Source organism: Aspergillus aculeatus, assembly GCF_001890905.1.
Source record: "Aspergillus aculeatus ATCC 16872 unplaced genomic scaffold ASPACscaffold_7, whole genome shotgun sequence".
Lineage (NCBI taxonomy): Eukaryota > Fungi > Ascomycota > Eurotiomycetes > Eurotiales > Aspergillaceae > Aspergillus > Aspergillus aculeatus.
The window spans coordinates 1,515,955-1,534,160 of record NW_017962982.1 but is presented as its reverse complement, the minus strand read 5'-3'; the positions used below and the strand labels follow the sequence as shown (position 1 = coordinate 1,534,160).

Genomic DNA, 18,206 nt, shown 5'->3' with positions numbered 1-18,206 from the left:
CTGCTACCACCAAAGCCAGAAATGAGGCCACCGGCGTGCCACCGGCCATTCCCCACCGGCCACTCAATTCTATTCCTCCACCAATGACTCTGCCGCTACCGACTTTCCTCGAATCCCTTTTGAGTCTGGCAGCGCTGGCTACTGTACCCCAGCGTCATGCTTCGGTTAGGATAGATTAAGTCGTGGAGAAACCTAACGAGCTTGGGGCACGCTAAGGTGTGCAGACCTGGTTCTTCACGGTTTATGCTCCGTCCACAGGCTAACTGTCGGCAATGGGCAGGGCACGCATGACTGCTGCCATCTTTTTATCCACTCCACTTCTTTCGACGCCCATAAAAAGGCGCATGGGGGCCCTTCTTCCTCATGTTCTTGTCTGAAAGTACTCTGCCTGACTAAAACCCTCTCTCAGCTCAATCGTCATGTTCGCTTCTCTGCTGCTGGCTGCGTTGCCCCTTCTTGCCCACGCCGCGCTCACCTATCGCGGCGCAGACATCTCTTCTCTCTTGCTGCTGGAAGATGAGGGCTATAGCTATAAGAATCTCAATGGCCAAACCCAAGCCTTAGAGACAATTCTCGCCGATGCTGGCATCAATTCCATTCGTCAGCGTGTGTGGGTGAACCCCAGCGACGGCAGCTACGATCTGGATTACAATTTGGAGCTGGCCAAGCGGGTCAAGGCGGCTGGCATGAGCATTTACCTGGACCTGCATCTGAGTGATACATGGGCGGATCCTAGCGACCAGGTGAGTCGGTTGCATTGTAGCAACCATCCAGTCGAGGTGATGGCTAGGCTGACCGTGTTTGGAACATTAGACGACACCTTCCGGCTGGTCCACGACCGACCTCGGCACTTTGAAATGGCAGCTGTATAACTACACGCTAGAAGTATGCAACACTTTTGCGGAGAACGATATTGATATCGAAATCATCTCGATCGGCAATGAGATTCGTGCCGGTCTTCTCTGGCCTCTGGGCGAAACGAGCAGCTATTCGAACATCGGCGCACTGCTGCACTCGGGTGCTTGGGGAGTGAAGGATTCCAACCTGGCGACCACCCCCAAGATCATGATCCATTTGGACGACGGCTGGAGTTGGGATCAGCAGAACTACTTTTACGAGACCGTGTTGGCCACGGGCGAGCTGCTGTCTACGGACTTCGACTACTTTGGTGTTTCCTACTACCCGTTCTACAGCGCGTCAGCAACTTTGGCATCCCTGAAGACTAGTCTGGCGAACCTGCAGTCGACCTACGACAAGCCGGTGGTGGTTGTGGAGACGAACTGGCCGGTCTCGTGCCCGAACCCGGCGTACGCATTCCCCTCGGATCTGAGCTCGATCCCCTTCTCGGTCGCGGGCCAGGAAGAGTTCCTCGAGAAGTTGGCAGCCGTTGTGGAGGCCACTACTGATGGTCTGGGAGTGTACTATTGGGAGCCAGCCTGGATTGGCAATGCTGGGTTGGGTTCGAGCTGCGCTGATAACCTGATGGTGGATTACACCACGGACGAAGTGTACGAGAGCATCGAGACTCTCGGGGAGCTCTGAAAAGGGGCGAAAGATAAGATTTTGACTTTTGTAGGATACTAGTATAATTCAGGATGTTGATGCGTCTGGAAATTGTGGGAAGGGGGGGATGCGTGCTCCATCAGCTAAGGTAGTAGGTAGCTAGTTTACTCCAAGTCTCCAAGCGACAATGACAGACCATTTGCTACTCACCGCCTGGTAAATTAGGGCCGGGGTAAAACCAGGCCAGGGTCATCTTGAGTTGGGTATAGAATATTTGCCAAGGAATTGAACTTCTGTCCTTGAGTAAAGAGAACTGCACCTTGATAATTTGCTTTTTGATCTACCTTGATTTCGATCTTATCACACACTCTCACACTCACTCACTCTGTCTCCGTTCGCATGGAGAAAGTGGGGGCTGTGCAAACGTGATCTAAACGCTTGTCGACCGCCCACTTGAAGTGCGGCAATTTCCGGGTTCTGGTTCCGCGCGGGCAGCATCGAACCTTCAGAAAGAAAGGGCCTTTGTCTTATGTCCAGGAGCTTGAAGTTCCTCTGGAAAGGCTTAGATTATTGACTAACCGGGTTCTCCTGCTGGGGAAACAGTGAGCATGGAAGACTGGTTGGTGGTTCCTGGCGCGACGCCGGACTACTGAGCTATTCACTCATAGCTAACTCGCTGTAGACCTGGAAGGAGGCGGAGTTGCTTGAACCGTCCGTCTCTGGTAAATGATGGGCAGGGAGAACGGAACAAGATAATCACTGATTGGGTGGGGACTTTTTCTGGTTTGTCGCACAATTAGGAGGAATACGAAGGGCCCTGATTTAACTTGTAAGGGGGATGGGGGACAGTTCCTTTCTGATTTCTTTTAAGTGAAGGTGGGCTAGACGCAGAATCGTTCTCTTTTGATGCCTGAGAACCTGAGAAGAATGATACTGCGTACCGTCTGTATGTACTGTACTAGGTAGGCTGCTGTGTTGTTGTATGGGGATTGCCTCGCTCGAGGGGAATCCAGCCACTCAACTAGCTGCAGCTCCATCGCAAAGAATCGGATTTGACGTTGAAGACGATGCTGAAATATTCTGTTTGTCTGTTGTGCTATGTAGCTGGACTAAGGCCCCCAAACTCTGGGCATGGCGGTTGCAGCGTTACTTCCTTTCGATAAGTTAGCGGCTCGCTCATGGGGTTAGTCTAGGTATGTACAGTACTCATAATTCATGATCACATCGATCTGACAGGATAATACAATAATCCGAAGTGCTTCCATGACAGGTCTTTTTCTTGGCTAGTCGTATCGCGAGGTATAATAGGATCTGTAAGAAATAACTTGGTTCATTTAGGGTAATTACTGCTGCTGCGGAGTACTGCTCTTGGAAATCTGCCTTGCCGGCGTCACGCAGTTGGGTAGAGGATAATGATTGTGTATTATTGTACACTACAGTACTGTACTTACATTTTTAGCACGTGCCTGCCGCCCAGTCAGGCAGCCAGGCTGTTTGTACTGTACTGACTGACTGTACTCTGTACACACGCGCGCACTGCTTCCTTTCTACTTCTCCCCCCTCCTATTATTTGAATCCTTCTTCCTCTTGTTCTCCTCCTATTCTTGCTCTGGGCAGCATCTCCTGGTTCTTCTATAAACACAGTACCTTTACAGATTGCTGTTCCACAGCAACTACAGGATTGGATTGCTTCTTGCACGTCCCCTGCTGCCCGAGAATGTGAAGCTCTCCCGACCGACCGACCGACCGACCGACCGACCGCCCGCTCGCTCATGCTTGCTGATGCTTGCGCCACGAGGCTGAATCTTCTCTCTGTCTCCTCTTTCGTGCTCCCCCTCCTTATTGTTATTATTATCTTATCCCTCAGGTTGCTCTCTGCTGCGGCCATTCCCCCCCCCCCCTCTGATCCACGGTGCCTTGAGTACTTCACGCGAATGACAGCTCGAATCGCACCCCCTTGACTTCCTTGCTGTGTCTGGCCGTGGATTGAATCTCTCTCTCAGCTTGTCTTGTCGCCTGCCCTTCCTGCCCCGTCTTCCACCTTCCCCTCCTCCGCCCGCCGCATCTGACTCGTCTGCTTCCCTCCTCTATTGTACTCCCTACACGCTTTCTTCTCCTCTCACCTCCCCGGGCCTCTTCTTAACCTTGTCCCTTTCGTTCCTTTCCCCCTGCTGATGACATCCAGTCGGACTTGATCTATTTTCTTCTTCCTCACCACAGCCTACATCGCGTGGGTTCTATTTTTGGGATCTCCCCGTCGTCATATTATGGCTTCACACGAGACGCTCCGCGATTCGGGGCAGTCTTCGGCCAATGGACACAATCGCAGTCCTAGTCCAGCTCACAATCCACAGCCCTATAATGACCTCTCATCGGGCTTGACCTTGGATATTTCGGTCGCGACGACCACTCAATTCCCTGCCTTCACCAACGTCTCGCAGCCTGATTCTTACGGCTACAACCCCGCCGCCTATCTCTCCGCGCAAACGCTGGCTCCGGCCTCGCAGAACTATTCTCAAACCCTGCAGTTACCTCAGTCCTTCAATCCCAACTTAGTGCATCAATTAGATCAGTCGAGGGGATTTTCCATGCACCAGCAACAGCAGCAACAGCTGCCCTCAGAAGAGAACTTCTCAACCTTACTGAATTCCAACCCAGCCGACTTTGACTTTGCCCTCTATCAAAACCCCAGCCCCAACAGCACGGCCGCCCCCGAATACGACTCACCGCTGATGCTTGATCCTCACGGGCAGTCTCAACCCGCCAACCACGGAGTCAATCCTGCCGACCTGATCAGCCAGATCCCCTCTACCCGTCGCTCGGCGTCACCGCAGTTGTCTCCGGTCTCGCCACAAGACTATCACCAGCACTCTTCTCCCGGCCCGATGTCACCTCCGACTTCCACCCCTGGAACCTACTATACCCCGCAGCATTCCCGGCATACTTCCTTGGATCCCGCTACCGCAGCCTACATGTCCGGCAACTCGCATCACGACTGGCAGGCAGTTATGGGTAACTCCGCATTCCAGGGCCATCGCCGGGCTCCTTCGGAGGTGTCAGAGGTTTCTTCCGCCGCCCCCTCGCCATATATGTCGCAGCATGAATCTTTCGATAGTTTCGATAACAACCCTTCTCCCCTCCTTGCGCCGCAGAATGACCCCGGTCTGTACGAGAACGCGCTGGGGATAGAATCCTTCACACTCTCGGAGCATCAGCAAGCGCATTCGCAACCAGCATTGAGTCCGGCACACAGCCCCTTTATTTCACCGCAGTTGATGCCACAGCAGGGAGCGGACATGATTCCTAACGTTCCATACATATCCGCGCCCGCTCTGAATTCGCAGTACCCGACTCCCCCGACTGACATATACACGGAGAGTCTGTCAGCCCAGGGGAGCACTAGCCCTGGAGACATGGGGCAGGCGTCCCAAATGGCGCCTCCTTCCATCAATGTTGAATTCGCACCCCCGTCCCAGAATTCAAACCCGCCTCAGTCGAAGCCAGCTGCAGATTTGGACTCTTTGAGCCCACCAGTCGCCATCCGTAAGCGTTTCCGCCCGGCCCATTTTGCTTATCGCTAACGTGACTTGCTGTTAGGATCTCGTATGCGCAGCAAATCAGATCCTTATGCCCACCCAGCCTCGCGCGCACGCTCCTCTTCGACCTCGACAAGCCTGGAGCCGTTTAATGGGTCATCACCGCGGTCGCTGTCACCCTTCGATCCGGTTGGGCGTCAACCTCAAAGCAACCCCAGTTCTCGAGAGCCGTCACCGTCGCGGTCTCGTCGCTTATCGACGTCATCCATTGATAGTCGGAATTACATTCTAGGACTCGCTGATCCTCAGCGTCCCGGTGCGAATCTCAATGACTCGAAGCGAGTCCAGAAACACCCCGCAACATTTCAATGTCATCTATGTCCCAAACGCTTCACCAGAGCGTACAACCTTCGCTCCCACCTGCGAACCCACACGGATGAGAGACCATTTGTGTGCACAGTATGTGGGAAGGCCTTTGCGCGACAGCATGATCGTAAGCGACACGAAGGTCTCCATTCCGGGGAAAAGAAGTTTGTCTGTCGAGGCGAGCTGTCTCGGGGTGGTCAATGGGGCTGCGGCCGTCGCTTCGCACGTGCCGATGCTCTCGGTCGTCATTTTCGTTCGGAGGCTGGCCGAATTTGCATTAAGCCCTTGTTGGATGAGGAATCTCAAGACCGAGAGCGCTCGGCTATGGATCAGCAGCAGCAGCATCTTCAGCCGATGCCTCCTCCGTTGATGGTTCCAGGCATGGACGGTCAACCCACCGGGGCTTTCGTTCTTCCCGCCGCTCTGCTGGCCCAATACCCAGCCTTGCAGACGTTACAATGGGATCAGATCCCTGCCACAGCGGATGATCCCAGCGACGTTGGGGGTCGCAGTAGTTTCGATGCAAGCTCCGGCGGCGAATTTGGGTTCGAAGATGACGAGTCGGGACTGAGTACAGTGTCTGGCATCGGCGGAGGCTATGCGGGTGGCGCGGGCATCTATGACATGAATACCCAGGGACATGTGCTTGGGTTCAACCCGGGTGAGACCAGTTACCAAGAGACCGACTGGAGGACATGAGTCCTCTCTCTGCAAACCTGATATTTGCAGGGCTTGACATCCTTGAATCCATCTTCCGCCTTGGCCCTGCTCCTTTGTTTTGGTGCTTGGTCCCGATTGATCCATCCATTCCCCATAGCTAGGGACCAATCTCGTCATGGTTACGATTTGCGATAGAAGGATTTTGGCGTTGGGACTTGGCCAGGCGATTCTCCTGAGGCAGACGGATCCCTGGTGACGGCCGATGAGACCTTTTTTTACCCTTCTTCAATTTTTTTTTTTCATCTTCCTTCCCCTTTGAATCTTTCTCTTCTTTATTACTATATGTGACCACGAAGGACTTTGTTGGCTTTTCATACCCATAGGAACTGCACCAGTTGGATTTGTGCGCAAGATATATAAGATAGTCCTTAATTGGAAGGGCATGCTTGATTCATTGATTCCTTATTTCATATGTTTGGGACTGTTTTTCTCTGGGATATCCCTTTTATTTTCGCCTGCATGCTTGAATTTTGGATTCATACTACCTCTAGACACAAATCAATCTGTGACTGATCAATGAACTATTGTGTAGTTTAGTTGACAATAAGGTGAAAGGTGATCATTAAGTACTGTACATACACTACATACAATGTACTGTATGTACAGTAACTAACTTACTGATTGATAACGAGGGCGGTCGGTAATTATCACATGACGCAATTGTCTCTCCCTTCCCTCATTCTGCTGTGTTTCTCCGCATTTCTCACCTTTCTCCCCTTCTCCCCAAAAGTACGTATCGACTTTCCAGTTTTCTCGCTTTCTCCGAATTTCCCTTTAAAGCCACAGGGAGAAAGCCCGGAATCCACATTCGACACTTTACTCGCTTCGTTTGTCAATCAAATGCGTCGCGCGGCTCTACACGCTCTCCGTACCGCCCGTCGCGTGCCAGCAGGATGGAAGGCTACTGGTAGGAAACCGTGCGCGGTGTCCTTCTCCAGCAGTCCTAATCTCAGTATCCGTCCATCCTCCTCCTCTTCTGCGGGCAGATATCCCCCCTTTCTTCCTGCCACATTACAATCTTCGATGCATCTCCGGAATTTTTCACTTGCAGTGATTTCCACGGTCGTTGCCTCAGGGGCCTGGTATGCGTATCAAGGAAATGCCGGTACCCAGCCGACAACGGCCCTGAACGCAACAACATCCGCCTCGCAGATCCGCTCGATTTCCTCCACAGCCGGCGCTCACGCTGAAGATCCCGTGGAAACCCCCCGCCGTGCCCTTCTGGTGGACAACGACCAGTTTTATACCGCTACCCTATCTGGAGAGCAGCCCCTCTCGAAGCACACGGACGATTCCGACCGTCGGGTCCTCGAGATGTTGACTCCGGAACAGGCGACCCAGAAACTGCGGAAGAACGAGGAGTCATACCTGGTGAATCGCGGTCAGGGTGTGGTACGGTACGACATAGTTCAGGTCCCCAGTAACTCTCCTATCGAGGATGATCATGCCGAAAAGGTTGTCGAGGTGCCATCCTCGGTGGCGGCAGCTCAAGAAGGCCAAGCCAACAGTGATTGGATGTTCTGGGGCGTATTCGATGGTCACTCGTGAGTCACCCTCCCTTCTCCCAAACTAGCAAACGCTCACGGTTTCCTGCAGTGGCTGGACTACTTCCGCTAAGCTGCGCAATGTCCTCATTTCATATGTTGCTCGGGAGTTGAACTCCACCTACAAGGCCGCCGCTGCGGACCCATCAATCCTTACTCCGTCATCGGAAGCGGTGGATGCTGCCATCAAACAGGGGTTTGTTCGCCTGGATAATGATATCGTGTACGAAAGCGTCGACAAGGTATTGAAGTCGAATTCCCGCCGTGTTGCGGCTGAGATGCTGGCTCCCGCTCTTTCCGGCTCCTGTGCTCTGCTGGCTTTCTATGACTCCCAATCAAAGGATCTGAAGGTTGCCGTGGCCGGCGATTCGAGGGCTGTTCTGGGTCGTCGGGGCCCGAATGGAAAATGGTCTGCGACAGCGCTCTCGGAAGATCAGACTGGCGGCACTCCATCTGAGATGCAGCGTCTCCGTCAGGAACACCCAGGAGAACCCAATGTTGTCCGCAACGGCCGGATCCTCGGTCAACTGGAGCCTAGCAGATCCTTTGGCGATGCCTTCTACAAGTGGAGCAAGGAGACACAGGACAAGATCAAACGGCAATTCTTCGGCCGCACACCTCATCCGCTGCTGAAGACTCCCCCTTATGTTACCGCCGAGCCCATCATCACTACAACCAAGGTTGAACCCAGTCGGGGTGACTTCCTCGTGCTCGCCACGGACGGTCTCTGGGAGATGCTGAGTAATGAGGAAGTTGTTGGGCTGGTAGGAGAGTGGGTCGACAAGCAGCAGCAGCAGTCCGGTGGCAGCAAGGCTTGGTTGCGCAGTTGGTTTGGATTTGAAAACAAACAGCTCCCTGTCGAGGCGACCGCTGAGGCCGGCACAGAAGGTCAGCGCCGTCCTATTCGTCAGCAGCAGTATGATATCTCTGGTGCGGCCAGCCGATTCACCGTGGAAGATAACAATGCGGCAACCCACCTTGTGCGGAATGCTATGGGCGGAAAGGACAAGGATATGGTTTGTGCTCTACTGACGCTTCCGAGCCCCTATTCTCGGCGATACCGGTAGGTACCTCCTGTGTGCGTCTTTGATGTGTATGTTGCTGACCTGTTTGATTCCAGCGACGACGTCACCGTCGAGGTCATCTTCTTCGGCGAGGGTCCTGATACCCGGACTATCACTGTGAACCAGGAGGCTAGTGCATCTGAGGAGGCCCCCAAAGCGAAATTGTGATTCAAGCAGTCACCACCACAACTCGAGAGATTTGGCGTGAGCCTCCTTGCCAACAGTACAGACAGTCGGTCGGAATCATCGTGCGGAAGGATGGGTTAGATCCTGGCCTCTTCTCCATCACTCTTCCTTCATACTTGTTAAATCCCGTTCTGTTCAAACTGGATACTGCAAGGATACTCTTTAGGTGAACTGATTGATTCTGCTATGCAGGATCTAGCATTACTTCCCGCGGGACTGGGATGATAAAGTTTGTTTCAAAATGCATTTTCACACATAAAGGCTAGCATTCTATAGGTCACGATATGCTATGAAGTTCTCAAGATATCGCATCCATGATCCTGGTATTACCCAAGCTATTGAGCATCTTCCGCGTAATATTATGCATGGTGCAGAGGATGTTTCAATCAACGAATATAGTCGTCCCGGGCGGCTCCTAGCAGTTCTGGTCTGCATTCGAGTCCTTGCAAGATAAAGGTATTGCAGCCCGTGATGCTTCACTTACAGCGCCCAAACTCCGGACACCGTGATCGAGCGAATTCAGACGGGATCAATACACATTAGGAAGGGCGTTCGGCCTCTCAGGGCCAAAAATTCGGCATCGTATGTTCGCCTCGCTCAAATGAGCAAGTAGCTTTCGCAACAATCAAGTCGTCGGAGGTTAGTGGCAATTGCTCATCAGCACTATCGAGCTATTCCCCATCTGTTGAAATGAGTATTTCATCGCTATGCAAGGGGCTATAACGGCGGCGACTCTTGCCGAAAGAATGGGTAAAAAACCAGGCGATGGTATTCTCGGATTCCAAGGCTATACAGCCCGCGCCTTCTTCACCCCACAACACCAGCCTGCTTCTGGGCCCCCTCCATCTGCCTCACCGGGGTCCTGTAAAGCATAAGCATCCCCTTGCTCCCCATCGACGGCTCCTTCTTCGTTGCATCATCTAGCCCCATCATGCGATCCAACGCCCGATTCTGCAGCGTCGCGATGTTGCTGCTCGTGGCCCAATACAGCAGCAGCGCCGCGGGCGTCTCGTAGAGATACGTCGAAAGCCCGACGTTCAGCGCCATGATCTGGACGAAGGTGCGGAGCGCGCGGAGGAACAGGTGTTTGGGCAGCTGCGCGCGCGGCAGCTCCGCCAGCTCCGCCAGCCGGGGCACCTTCCACCCGACGTGGATGTTGAAGAGGATGGACGCGGTGAGCACCGCGGGCAGCACCCCCGTGGTGTCCCCGGCCAGGAGGTCGGGGAACCAGAGCGCGCCCTCGGCCGCGAGCGTGGGCTCGACCGGGACGCGATTCGCCGTGTCCGACCCGACCAGCCGGAGCAGCCAGGCCAGGAGCCCGCTCTCGCACCCCGCCATCGCCCGGATCGTCTCCATCACCGACAACCACGCCGGGATCGGCAGCAGAAACATCCCCTTCCAGTACCGGCTGATCCCCAGCCGACGGAACATCGCCTTGCGTTGGCGCGCGACCGCGACCGCCGTCTCGGTCCGCACCGAGGGTTGGCGGCGCCCGCTTGATTCTTGCATACTTTGAAGTCGTTGCTGCTGCTCCCGCTTCGCGATGATGCTCGAGCGGTAGTAATTCTGCCAGCAGGCGAGGAGCGGTTGCGCGGCTTTCTCGCGGCGCCCTTGGATCTTCGTGTAGATTTGGATCGGGAGGGCGATGAAGGTTCGCACGATGAGCGCCGTTAGCGGGATGGTGTAGGCCCACGGTAGGCCGGAGAGGTTGTGGACGCCGTGGATCAGCCAGGAGGAGTCCATGATTTCGGCCAGGAAGGGAGCTGGTCGTGTGGGGTGGAAGTGGCGTGTTTGGTGTCTGGGTGGTGTTGCTCTTGTTGTTGTTGCGCGGCGGAGGGGGGTTGAGCGGGCGAGGCGCACGGGGAGGTGGTACATGGTTGCGGTTGGGTGGGAGGTCAATTAGGGTTGGATTTGTTGATTGATGTGTGTATATTATGGGGGGAAGAGAGAGGGAAAAATATGTACAAGGAGAAGAGGAGCATACAATGGATGCTGGGAGAAAAGAAGTTTGGAGAAGTTGTAAATAGGATGGATGGATCCACTTTGGGTGGAAAATGGCTGCGGAGTTTAGCTGCTGTATGTACAATACCAAAGGTACAGTGCAAAACTGGTCACGTGTTGATAAGACCGCGACCAACTGGTCAGAAGTTATCTTATCGACCCTGTGACTCGTCAGCCGGCGGGAACTGCTTGAGATCCACCACTTAGGTTAGTTACGCAACTTATTTACGTATTTCTCCACGCTGTCAACTTACTTCCTTCTTTCCTTCAATCCCTTTCGACCTCTATCATGTTCGTCCCTCATTGAACCATGATGCTGCTCATACTAAAGTCCTTCCTCACCCTTCTCGCCCTCCTCGCCACCTGCGTTCTCTTGCCTCAGCTACCCCTGGCCGTTCTCCGCCTGGTGCTCCGCGCTGTGGGATGGGCCGTGCAGAAACGAACCAGGTCTCGTCGCGAGTACATCGTATCGCGCGTCCGCGCCGAGGAAGAGGAGCTCGCCAGAAAGAAATCTACCAAACCAGCATCGACAGAAGATGAGGATTGGGAAAAGGTCGATACCTCCTCTAGTGCCAGTTCCGGAACAGCTGGCACCAGTACCAGCGATGACTGGAATGGAATCATCGGGTTCCTCCACCCGTTCTGGTATGTTCCCTCCCTCTACACATGCTTATCAAAAACTAAACATCTTGTAGCAACGCCGGAGGTGGAGGTGAACGTGTCCTCTGGGAAGCCGTGAGAGCGACCCAGAAGCGCTGGCCCAAGGCCATTTGCGCCATCTACACGGGCGATCACGAAGTCAACAAGACAGCCATGCTGGAACGGGTTGCAGTAAGTCTCGTCCCTGCTCAAGAAATGCATGGAATCTGACATATCAGAACCGGTTTAACATACACCTCCATGCCCCCACCGTCGTGCTGCTTTACCTGACCACCCGCAAATACGTGGTTAGCAGCATGTACCCCTACATGACTCTGCTGGGCCAGTCCCTCGGCTCTCTAGTTGTTGCCTACGACGCTTTCAATCTACTCGTTCCGGACGTCTTCGTCGATACCATGGGATACGCCTTCACCTTAGCCTTCAGCAAGCTACTGTTTCCTTCCGTCCCGACTGGCGCCTACGTACATTACCCCACCATCTCCACCGACATGCTTAGCTCTCTGGATGACCAGACTGGCACCAAGGGTATCAACGCCGGTGCTGGAAAGGGTCTCAAGGGCCAGGTTAAGCGCAGGTACTGGATCCTTTTTGCTAAACTCTACGGCTGGGTTGGCGGCCACGTTGACGTCGTTATGTGCAATTCCTCCTGGACGTCTGCCCATGTCCGCAGCCTCTGGGGTCCTTCCCGGAAGACCAACACTTTCGAGGAACCAACAGTCATTTTCCCGCCCACCGCGGTGTCTGAACTCGAATCCACTATCCACGTCGACGCCGCAACGGAGGAATCTCGGGAACCCGTTATTCTTTACATCGCCCAGTTCCGACCGGAAAAGAACCATCCTCTGCTTCTGCGCTCCTTCGCCCGCTTCCTCCAAAATTACCGCAACAAGGCTTCTTCTTCGGAGTCTGGAAAAGAACCTAAGCTTATTCTCATTGGCTCCGTCCGCCACGCCTCCCCTGATGAGACGCATATCTACAACCTCCGCTTGCTCGCCCACGAACTGCGCATTCGCGACAACACGACATTCCTCTGCGACGCCAGCTGGCCCACCATCCTTGAGCATCTTGCATCCGCCTCCGTTGGCGTCAATACCATGTGGAACGAACACTTCGGCATTTGCGTTGTGGAGTATCAGGCCGCGGGGTTGATTAGTGTTGTCCATGACTCCGGCGGCCCTCGTGAGGATATCGTCGTTGACCTTGGCGACGGCGCTACGGGTTTCCGGGCGAATACGGAGGACGAGTTTGCCGCTGCGTTTGAGGCCGCCTTGGCTCTCCCGGAGGAGGAGAAGGTCGCGATGCGGCTGAGAGCGCGCAAGTCTGCGCTTAGGTTCACCGAGGAGGAGTTCTCTCTAAAGTGGATCAAAGAGGTTGAGAAGTTGGTGCAGCTGAATGGAAACCAAGGGTGACAGATAGCAGATAGTGCGTTGTCAGGTTACTTCCTTCCTGTGTGAAGCTGGCGATGCGTGCTTCTATACTGGGGTAGGGTAAAGTGGCAGCTAAATGATGTTTGCATCTTCATACCACATGCTGTTCGCTTAGGCCATATGAGATCTGTTTGTAACCATACCTCAATGGCGCTTATATCTCCTAAGTGCGAATAGCGAAATGAAATAAATATATCTTTCGTCCATTTAATCTAGCAAGAGCACATCGAATACATATCCGTCACAAGGAACAAGTTGTGGACACTGTGCGGAGTAACCCTGTAGAAACAAACTATAGTTACCTGGCAACAAAAGATCCCGCCGCCAAGCCCCTCTCGGCTGTGTCGTCATGCCCCGCGGAATTAATTATTCATGCATGCAGAGAGAGATTCCTTTATCTTTTCTGCTTCCTTTTTGTACACCACAAGCCCCCACCTTCTCCTCTACCAATTGGCTCTATTTTTCCCTAACCATCTTGTTCCACGAGGTTCAATCCCGCACTCCTTCGAATGTCCTCTCGTGCTATCCGCAAGCTGCAGAAGCAGCGCGAACAACAAATACAAGCCGAGCAGGAGAATGACGGATCCAGTGACGATGAGCTGGTCTCGCGACCCTCAAAGCCGAAACTCAACGCCTTCGACCTTCTGAATTCCTTTGGCGACGATAATGAGGAGGAAGATGATGATGACAACGCCGACGCCGACGAACAGTCCGAGAAAGAAGTTGAGGTGTCGGAGCCGGTGACTCAGCCCGCGCAAGAAGCGAAGGAGGATGAGGAAGAAGATGAAGAGCAAGAGAAAAGGGAAGCTGTCAGAGCCGTGAAGCCCGCAGGCTTAGGGAAGAGGAATAAGAAGAAGAACAAGAACAAGAGAAAGAAGGCGACCGCCGCCGCCAACGCCTCCACCACCACCACGACCGCCAAAGCAGGAACTTCGGCCGCCGCAGTCACGACAGGCGAAGATGAGATCGACCGCGCGCTCAAGGCACTAGCTGTTGACCCCAAACACCCCACAGCGGGCGGAGACGGCTGGGGCCGTGATACTTCGTTTGCGAAAACACCGGAGGATCTACTGGGCATCGATCCACGGGATCTCAATGCGACGAACGAGATGCGCAAGTTGTTTGGGAATGTGGTGCTGGAGAACTTTGATCAGGATACTACTGGGTCGGGTGGGCGTCGGAGGGATCGCGGACCGGAGACGCTGGACTTGGGACAGGCCCTGACGGGCAGGTATAGCCCCGCGAGCAGGGGCCAGAGTCTGGCTGGCGTGACGCTGCGGCGCAATGTCCTCATGCAAGGCAAGGATGAATGGCCCCGGGCGCCCAGCGGAGGGCTGGGTATGGAGCTGGTCGAGAAACGCGCGGACGGCAATACACTCTACAAGATCCTCCACAATGCTGCGTACACCGATGTGCAGAGGCAGTTTGAGATCTGCGTGGAGTCGATGGATCCCCAGCGCATGATCCACCTTTTACAATACAACCCCTACCACATCTCCACCCTGCTCCAGGTGTCGGAGATCGCTAAGCACCAGGGTGATCACGCCGTCTCCGCGGATCTGCTTGAGCGGGCACTTTTCAATATCGGGCGCTCGGCTCATTCCTCTTTCGGGAACCTGCTGAAGCAGGGACGGGCGAAGCTGGATTTCGTGCAGGAGGCCAACCGTGAACTCTGGCTTGTTGGCTGGCGGTATATTGCGAATCTGGGTATGAAGGGCACGTGGCGGACGGCGTATGAGTGGGCCAAGTTGCTTCTGAGCCTCAATGATAGTGATCCGTACTGCATGCGCCTGCTGATCGATCACTTGGCCCTTCGTGGCCGAGAATACTCCCACTTTGTGGAGCTATGCACACAGACTCGGCTGAGCAAGGAGTGGGGGACTCTTCCCAACATTCAATGCTCGCTCGCCCTGGCATACCTGCGACTGAACAAACCGAAGGAGTGCCGCGATCAGCTCCGCCGAGCCATGTCCCGCTACCCATGGGTATTCTGCAAGCTCGCGCAGGAATTGGACATTCAGCCCATGCCCAAGCGCATCTGGGGCAAGATGCCGCCTACCACTGCCCACGAAATGCTCACCGAACTTTACATCTCTCGGGCCAAGGATCTCTGGAACACTCCGGAAGCGGTCTCCTTGATCGTGGAAGTAGCCGACACTCTGTCGGATGAGGAGGAGCCGGTCGAACCACCGGCGATCACGCTGGACATTGCACGCCACGTCGTGCTTTCTGATATCCCTAAAGTCACGACTTTTCTTCCGGGACGGTTCATCTCTGGCAGGATTTCGGCGTCTGACCCTCTCCCGCCGCATGAGTCGGAGGCGCATCGCCAACAGTCCGATCCTACTCCGTCTTACCTGGCACAATCTCCGGCTGCGAACCGACCTCAATGGCTTCGGGATCTTCTAGACCAGCTCAACAACGGCGGGATTCAATTCCCCGGGTTCAACCGTGATAGCGACGCCGGCGACGAGGTCATTGGGGACGAGGACGCATCGGGCCGCGGCGGCGAGACGACCAATGCACGTGGGCCCCCGGGCGCGGACCAGCAATCACAGCTGGAGCAGTGGCTTTTGGGCGACGGCATGCATGCGCTTCAGGCTTTCCTGCAGCAGTACGGTGTGGACCGAGGAAACTGGGGGGAAGTCGTCGACTATTCCCCTCTGACCGAGTATGTGGATGGGTTGGACTCGATTCAGCCCGAGTCGGCACGCAACACCTTATTGGCAGGCCCTATTCGCGAGGCAATGGGTGAGCTGACGGCTGTCATGCTGGAGGATGAATTGCAGCTGCTTCGGTACGATGAAGAGGAGGATGTTTGATACCCTGATGGCTACTTGAGTTTTATGCGTAGGCTATCATGACTAGTATTTATGAATCAGAGGATAAGGCCAGAAGGTTGTGGTGTCAGCGACTATTCATCGAGCGTGAATTAAGTAGGGGTGATGTAGACAGGCATTAAGCGATGATGAATAATATAGATCAATATCACCGAAAATATATTGATATTGATTGCAAGTCGAACAGGATTGGACCCTTGCTTGTGAACGAACCTGTTATCAGGCAAGTAGGAGATCAAATGCCTACTAGTACTCTTTCTCACCATAAGCCAGACGCAGGATAAGACAAGCTACTGCTGCAGACGCCTAACGACATCATCGTGTATGAACTGGATGCACTTGCAGTATAGATAAGAGAAGAGAAGATGATGACATGCGCTCCCGATGCGGTGGGCGAGCTTAGTCAGGCAACCGGCCATCCGTCATCGATCCCGTGAGTCAATCAATCAATCAATCAATGAAAGGAAGGAAAGACTCGAACGTACTAATTTAGCTGCGTCCTTCGCTACGTTCTTCTGCATGTTCTCTTTTTTTTTCCCTCTCCCTTTTCCTTTCCCACCGTTGCCTGACTATCCTCCTCTCAAACTCTTCAATCCCTTCAGTGGAAATTCTGACTGTGTGGTTTCATTCTTTGCCCTCGCACTTCATGCGCTCTGACCACCGAGGAACCCTACCGTAGCCGCTGTCACCGCAATTCTCTCCGACGAGCCGATCCCTTATCTTTCTCCCACAGTTCACGAATTGATTGCACTGCGATTGACCCGAGTTGGCCCCCTTTCCCCCTCTCCCCAAAACCTCAAGCCCTCGACATGGCGACACCGTTGTCAGGCGACAGCCTCGTCCCCATGGCCGAATCCGTATCTTTGACGTCGCGCGAAGCAGCGTCTGGACTGCTTGGCTCCATTTCGCTCACCTGCTGGATTTTCCTTCTTGTATGAATGACCCTATACCCAACAGGACTGGGTGTGCCTGTGTATGAAGCAAGATATGCTGATTGTGGAATGTGCATAGGTTCCTCAGCTCATCGAGAACTACCGCAACGGCAACGCCGAAGCCATCTCCCTCCTCTTCCTCTTCGTCTGGTTCGTCGGCGATATCACCAACCTCATCGGCGGCGCCTGGGCCGGCCTAGTCCCCGTCATTGTCGCCATAGCCGTCTACTTCTGTATCGCAGACGGCGTCCTCATCAGCCAATGTCTGTATTATAAGGTCCGCAACTCGCGCCAAGCCGCGGCGCGCCATCGTCGGAGACGCTCCTCCGTGGAAACCCCGGACACGGTCACACCCTTGCTGGGCCGACGGTTCAGCGACGTGGTCGAGCACCATCGTCCTGTTGCACGCCGGGCGGAGGGTTATGTCCAAGGCAGCACCTCGGGGCCCGAAGACACTCTCGCGAAGATCGTTGAGGAGAATGACGTCGGTCGCAAGGCGTGGGTCAAGAACTTCAGCAGTGTGCTGGCTATCTGCGTCATCGGCATGGCGGGCTGGACCATGGCCTGGCAGACGGGCGTCTGGAAGCCGGCCCCCAAGGAGGTGGATGGCGGAGTGGACATGGCACCGGGCGCGATGGTGCTGGGATATATTAGCGCGCTTTGCTATCTGGGGTGAGTTCATATGCATCCAGTAAACTCATGGTGTTGACAGTTTGGCGGTTGTAGTTGTTGGGAGGGGAAATTAGGTTGCTAACAAACAACAGTGCGCGTCTGCCGCAGATCTATAAGAACTACTGCGAGAAGTCATGCGAGGGTATGTGTCACCATGTGTCACCCCGCCGGAGGCCGGGCCCGGATTTGCTGACACTTCATACATACAGGACTTTCACTTCTGTTCTTTATCCTTTCCCTCATGGGAAATCTGACTTATGGCGCTGGGGTAAGGCCAAGTCTGGACTTGATTCCGAGAGTCAATGGGCTGACTGTTTGCATCTACAGATTCTCTGCCACTCCACGGAGCGGAACTATATCATCACAAACGTGCCGTGGCTGATTGGCTCCTTGGGCACAATGATCGAGGATGTGACGATATTCATCCAATTTCGACTCTATGCTGTCCAGCACCCCGAGGATACGGTATAGATGTTTTCTTATACATCTGGTTTTGTTTGATTAAAACTATGCGGGTGGTTTAGCGTGTCTTATCTTTGTGCTGGCAGGTTGGGGTTGTTGTGCTTTATTATGTTACTATGAATTGGGCGGTTGCTGCTTCTGAAAAGTTTTTTGCTTGCCTTTCCTTGCGACTGCTTCATCTTGTATATTTGTCTCAAAAGAGATCTTGTAACTCATGACCATTACAAGCAGAGTATAATATGGTGGCTATCACATGCATGTTCTAATTCGGCATTGAAGGCCTAGTGCTAGTA

At 54.1% G+C, this 18,206-nt stretch overlaps 7 protein-coding genes across 7 annotated transcripts; 6 read left to right on the top strand and 1 right to left on the bottom strand.

Annotated features, from left to right (window-relative positions):
• The first annotated feature begins 343 nt into the window (after positions 1 to 343).
• ASPACDRAFT_78476 (arabinogalactan endo-1,4-beta-galactosidase) lies at positions 344 to 1,643 on the top strand. Its single transcript, XM_020205185.1, has 2 exons — positions 344 to 743; positions 814 to 1,643. The coding sequence occupies exons 1-2, from the start codon at positions 420 to 422 to the stop codon at positions 1,540 to 1,542; spliced, it is 1,053 nt and encodes a 350-aa protein (XP_020056867.1). The 5' UTR covers positions 344 to 419; the 3' UTR covers positions 1,543 to 1,643.
• A 2,127-nt stretch (positions 1,644 to 3,770) lies between these two features.
• crzA (putative C2H2 transcription factor Crz1) lies at positions 3,771 to 6,104 on the top strand (the record flags this gene model as incomplete). Its single annotated transcript, XM_020202584.1, has 2 exons — positions 3,771 to 5,046; positions 5,101 to 6,104. 2 exons carry the CDS (start codon positions 3,771 to 3,773, stop codon positions 6,102 to 6,104), a joined length of 2,280 nt encoding a protein of 759 aa, XP_020056866.1.
• An 861-nt stretch (positions 6,105 to 6,965) lies between these two features.
• ptcF (type 2C protein phosphatase ptcF) lies at positions 6,966 to 8,901 on the top strand (the record flags this gene model as incomplete). Its single annotated transcript, XM_020199549.1, has 3 exons — positions 6,966 to 7,669; positions 7,722 to 8,732; positions 8,790 to 8,901. The coding sequence occupies 3 exons, from the start codon at positions 6,966 to 6,968 to the stop codon at positions 8,899 to 8,901; spliced, it is 1,827 nt and encodes a 608-aa protein (XP_020056865.1).
• Positions 8,902 to 9,726: 825 nt separating this feature from the next.
• Positions 9,727 to 10,794, bottom strand: ASPACDRAFT_28119 (putative mitochondrial export translocase Oxa2; the record flags this gene model as incomplete). The annotated part of the gene is made up of 1 exon (XM_020199539.1): positions 9,727 to 10,794. The coding sequence occupies one exon, from the start codon at positions 10,792 to 10,794 to the stop codon at positions 9,727 to 9,729; it is 1,068 nt and encodes a 355-aa protein (XP_020056864.1).
• Positions 10,795 to 11,198: 404 nt separating this feature from the next.
• ASPACDRAFT_78473 (alpha-1,2-mannosyltransferase ALG11) lies at positions 11,199 to 13,208 on the top strand. Its single transcript, XM_020205184.1, has 3 exons — positions 11,199 to 11,565; positions 11,616 to 11,751; positions 11,799 to 13,208. Exons 1-3 carry the CDS (start codon positions 11,231 to 11,233, stop codon positions 12,987 to 12,989), a joined length of 1,662 nt encoding a protein of 553 aa, XP_020056863.1. The 5' UTR covers positions 11,199 to 11,230; the 3' UTR covers positions 12,990 to 13,208.
• A 118-nt stretch (positions 13,209 to 13,326) lies between these two features.
• Positions 13,327 to 16,178, top strand: ASPACDRAFT_118926 (transcriptional repressor TCF25 family protein). The gene has a single exon (XM_020196209.1). The coding sequence runs from the start codon at positions 13,517 to 13,519 to the stop codon at positions 15,827 to 15,829; it is 2,313 nt and encodes a 770-aa protein (XP_020056862.1). The 5' UTR covers positions 13,327 to 13,516; the 3' UTR covers positions 15,830 to 16,178.
• Positions 16,179 to 16,331: 153 nt separating this feature from the next.
• ASPACDRAFT_118923 (PQ-loop repeat-containing protein) lies at positions 16,332 to 18,185 on the top strand. The gene is made up of 5 exons (XM_020196208.1): positions 16,332 to 16,779; positions 16,859 to 17,451; positions 17,544 to 17,593; positions 17,661 to 17,719; positions 17,779 to 18,185. Exons 1-5 carry the CDS (start codon positions 16,693 to 16,695, stop codon positions 17,920 to 17,922), a joined length of 933 nt encoding a protein of 310 aa, XP_020056861.1. The 5' UTR covers positions 16,332 to 16,692; the 3' UTR covers positions 17,923 to 18,185.
• The last annotated feature ends 21 nt before the right edge of the window (positions 18,186 to 18,206 follow it).